We start from the raw sequence: 4,973 nt of genomic DNA, 5'->3' as shown, positions 1-4,973 counted from the left end.
ATAAAAAAAAAAAAAAAAATGTAAAATTAATAACAAATGGTAGCTTGAAGTACTAAGGCTGCTACCGAACCCAGAAAGAAAACATCAGCAAATAAAACATTGGTGTATTCGAAAAAGAAAACTATTAAATAGGAAATAAAGTTTCTTTTTTTTCAATATGAAAATTAATTTAAATTTCAAAGTTTAGCTGAATAGTGACTGATGAACTGCTATCTTAGGACGCCTCCAAATTTTCCTTACCATTATAGTAGGACTTCCAATATTGTAACATGAGACATTGGTATTTCCCTACTGTTATTTGCTTTAATTGTCTTCATTATGTGACATGTGTTACATAATGATTCCATGAAATTTTCAGTGAACAAACAGAGATAATTGTTTACATTAAATGACTTCTAATTATTTATTAATTGCATTCAACTCTGCTTTTTGACATTATGAACTCTTCCTCATATGCTTGAAATTATAATGATTTTTTAAAATATAATTGCAGTTTATAATATAATGCAATATGCAATCGTGTTTTAATGCCCTGAATAAATTTTACCTCCCCTCATTATTCTTTCATTAGATAATGGATTGGACCAATCGATACCTCTTGAGGTACAGTGACAACTCCAACTGCTATTGTATGATGACAACTCATATCTTTATAAAAGTTTTTCTTGTTAGCTCAACTAGATGAGAAATAATTTTCTAAATACCAGCTAAAAAATAATTTATAACGATACGTAAATGGTATTATTCTTGATATGAAATATATATTTCAGTTAGTGAGAGATTCTTTAACCTAACGAGTTTGCTTTGCATTTGGATACCTCTCAATTGCATTCGATATTAAAAAAGTTTGAAATCTCATAACGAAGCCGAGATGAAGATTGTACGGCTGTGAATAAAAGTTCTAATTTATTTAATAAAAATAATGTTCAAATTCTAAGTATCACCAATGAATTCAACTGAAGTAAATGGCGATACATTCAATTAGTTGTTTTTATTTTTTTTAAAATTAACTTGCCTGCATATGAAATATTTGGTATGAGAAAGTATTACGATCAAAGTTCATGACGAAAGTACAAGTTGTAAGTTCCTCCTGGGTTTCAATAACCAAGTCTTGCAAAATGGTCGGTGTGTATGTGAACAGGTAGCACAGAAGCGAAAAGTTTTATTAAACTCAAATTTCTTATTTAAGGCAAGTTATACTTGGGATATCACAGGAACCTCTTCGCTTAAATCGGCTCGAAAGTTGCACAGTTTATCGTAGATTATACACTTTTTTCATCAGTTTCTCAAAAACTACTTGAGCGAAAACAAACCTCAAAAGTATCTTTAATTTTATTAATTTAAAATAAATAACAAGAAAAGAGTTTATATATTGTACTGAACACAAAATTTCGGAAATATGAGTTGTAATGCCGGTGGATTGTCAAAGATTTTTTAAAGCAATGAAAAAGTAAACTTGACTTGTCGAACCACGTATGCTGACCACTAGGCCACAGTAAATATGTATTCAATAAGTATTCATCAGCTGTTAATAAAAAGTATAAGACAGGAGGTTTATATTATGAAAAAGAAACTTTTTATTTATTTATTATTAATAATACGACTATTACTGTGAAGGGTATGATAACGGGGCATTGAAAGGATAAAATTGTGAAAATAAACTTAGAACAATTTTTTCTTCTTATTTTTTTTAAATGAATACGAATGTACAATTTATCAAATAAAAATGAAATAAAATTACAGCGAAATAATAGGTTACGGAATTAAAAAAAAAAAGTTAATTATAAACTGAAACAACAAAATTATCCACCAGGTTTATTTTTGTTTTTATCAAACTAAAACATTTAAAAAAGTGCCATTAATACTATTTTACATTTAAAAAATTGCTCATTTGATGACCTCTCTGTAGCTGCAATGGGGGCCTCTGGTGAAATTTTCCTTCACAGTCCTTCAGTCCAAACTGATTTGGATCTCCTTTTCGGAATATCATCTCCAACCTCTTAAAGAGACGAAATTTGGGAGTTATAGTACACAAAAATCTAAACCGCAAAAGATTACAGACTGTCCACTCCACAGCCCTATCTCTTATGAGGGCTTGTTATTTCCCACCTGGTGAAAACCCTCTTATGCAATTAGCCATGTAAATAAACATTTCTGCTTAATATTACCTAAATTATAATTTACTTTAGTCCATTATCGGGCCTCTCTGGTAATATATTTTACGTATTTTTATTAATTGCTTATATGTTACGTAATTTTCGACGTAACAATTGCAAATACCTATAGTTATTATATTTTATTAAAGAGTTACATGAAATAAAAGAAAATTAAATCTCATTGAACTTACTTTGAATAGCGTATGGAATGAAATGAGACCGCCTTTCTACGAAAATAATAGTGTTCACAGTAAAATCACAGCATACATTATATTAAATAAATAATTAACAAAAATATCATAAGTGAATATCTCGCCATTTACTTTGATAGGAAATATCTCTCATCTTTTTCTGGCAAACCTAAAAAGGGTAAGTTCAGGCGCCAGTTTTTATACTAATAAGAAACTTTGCAACTACTTCGAAAATTATGGATATTTAAAAAATCTCTATATTATATAAAAATATTTTACATTTTAATAAATTAATAAATATATTATCTTATTAAACATATTAGTGTTGATGGATAAACATAATATTATATACAGAGACATCATTATTATATTTGAATTATATAAAAATGTATTTTTATCCTGTTTTAGTTTTGACGTCCGCGGTCGCCTGTACGGCCAAGCGAAGCTTTGGTCCTCCCCTACCGCCTTCGGCGACCGCGCCTTCTTCAGGACTGCGACGGAGGTTGCAGAGTTAAGGGTTGATGATCTCAAACTCTCCGACGAGGGAATGTACAGATGCAGAGTAGACTTCAGAAATTCTCCTACAAGAAACTCTAAAATAAACCTCACAGTCATCGGTGAGTAGTAATTTTTATTTTCACCAGATACCATATTTTTGTGTAATCACAGATATATTTTACCAGAATTTTGTTAAAACCTGTCCAGTTAGTGTACATAGGCCTAATTAACTACTACTAATTAACTAGTTTTTTCCCCTCAATAAACACTAAGGTCGTTCTTCATTCTTTGAAATCAATACAGAGAGAATGGAAGGGATCACTTGAAAAGTTACTATTAAAATTGAAGTGAATTTTTCTTTTTCTATTTTAAGGAAACATTTATTTTACTAATTGAATGGTTCTTGATTTATCATAAATACGTCGGAAAAACGAGAAAAAAATTAATAACTTCTGAAAGAGCTGTATCACATTATATTACAAAGTTTTTATTTGGTTTTAGAAACGAATTGCGATTCAATTCCTTCCCCTATAAACAAAAAAAAATCAATTTTAATTCTATTTTATAAATATCAATTCATTATATGATTTTGTTTTTTATTATTAACCTGTTAATGCTTATAAATATGCCACAGATTTGATTCTTACTTACATTTTTGATTTTATGAAGTTAATACTGTCTTTACTTCTATGTTAGTAAAATTTATGTATCGATATCAATGTCTGTGCAATGACGACGCAATTTTAGCAGATATTGTTGGAATTAAAGAGCAAGTGTTTTTTATTTATTATCTTCTTTTCTATTTTCTTTTCTTACCGAGAATCTTGGCTCGTCTGAAAAATGGTCAAAAATGGAGCAACCTCCTGGTTGGTGAAAACTCCTAAATTGTTTCAAGGATTTGAGCCGTCAGAAACTGAGACCCCCCTCATCAATCCCTCCCTCCCCTCATATCTGTAGCTTCATTCTCTCCCCTCATCGATTCCATAATTCAATGTAATTATAAAATCCATAATGAACGGTCCGCGATCACAATTACTCCCGTTATACTCGAAATAAACGGGATTCGAGCTGCCAGCTAATCGAGAACAATAGTGCCCAAGTGTTTATTATTCCAACAACAAATTACCAAGTTGGCAGTTATTCGGTAAACGAGATTATTGTAGGTTGTATTCGATTGGCCGCTAATAAGGGCCCCAAAATGAGTTATAGCAAGCTGATCATTGAAGTGGGATCCTTTCCACTTAAAATTTATCGGGTCAGCTATGGATAAAACAAAAGAGCTCCTCTTTGTTCTGCCCGGGGGTCCGATAACTCATCACTCGTCAATGGACTCGAGGCTATAATATAGATCCTTTGCTGGTGACACCCTCCATGTCACATGACATGGCATCGCTCCAGCCTTCTGCATCTTATTCGTCATGTCTCCTTCCACATTCGATGTCTAATAATACCATTACGATCTACCATTGATGGAGAAATGCCAATCATCGTAAAATTCATTCCTGCTATCATACGGTTCTTTGAGCAATACGTATTACAGCACTTTGGCACATAACTCGTTTAGGCAATGTTTCTGCAAATATTGAATAACAGTCACTCGCCTAGTTATTGGTATATCGCTGACCGACTAAAAGTTATTTAAAAATGTCTATGTAACTGACAGTACAAGTACATATTTTAAACTATGATTGTGGTTTTACCCGAATTTAATTCAGATTACACTTGCCTGTTTTATGCACGTAACCAAGTGAATCAGATTAGCTGTATTATTTACCAAAAAACAAAAGAACCAGTGCTTCAGCATAAAACAGCATGGTTTTACATCTTTCTTGCTATGGTGCACGTAAATCCTAGTTTTCTCCGTATACTCCATCATCTAAAAACTCCTTAATCACGGAGAAAAATATTAAATATATGCTTAATTTTTTTATTTCTTTTAGTTCGTTTCATTCTCTATCCAATACTAATGGTCATTTGTTAAAAAAAAAATGCTAGAAACGTCTTAATAATACCTTCGAACATGTGGTTTATTAAAAAAAAACACGGCAAATTATAACACAATGGCTTACTATTAGAATTAATTATATTATTATGTCATTTAATAACAAATAATAAAATCAATATATAT

General features: G+C 31.0%; 1 protein-coding gene across 2 annotated transcripts in view; it reads left to right on the top strand.

The window, feature by feature from the left end:
* Nucleotides 1-4,973, top strand: part of LOC106680401 (nephrin) — a 233,905-nt gene that overhangs the window by 25,573 nt on the left and 203,359 nt on the right. For both annotated transcript variants that reach the window (XM_067050553.1, XM_014420097.3), the window contains exon 2: nt 2,756-2,964. In XM_067050553.1, the coding sequence (XP_066906654.1) occupies nt 2,756-2,964 (209 nt within the window). The remainder of the gene's footprint in view (nt 1-2,755; nt 2,965-4,973) is intronic.

This window comes from Halyomorpha halys, unplaced genomic scaffold (assembly GCF_000696795.3).
Source record: "Halyomorpha halys isolate HHAL.00 unplaced genomic scaffold, Hhal_1.1 Scaffold260.1, whole genome shotgun sequence".
NCBI lineage: Eukaryota > Metazoa > Arthropoda > Insecta > Hemiptera > Pentatomidae > Halyomorpha > Halyomorpha halys.
Note: the sequence above shows the minus strand (reverse complement) of the source record. Positions and strands in the feature narration are given on the sequence as shown.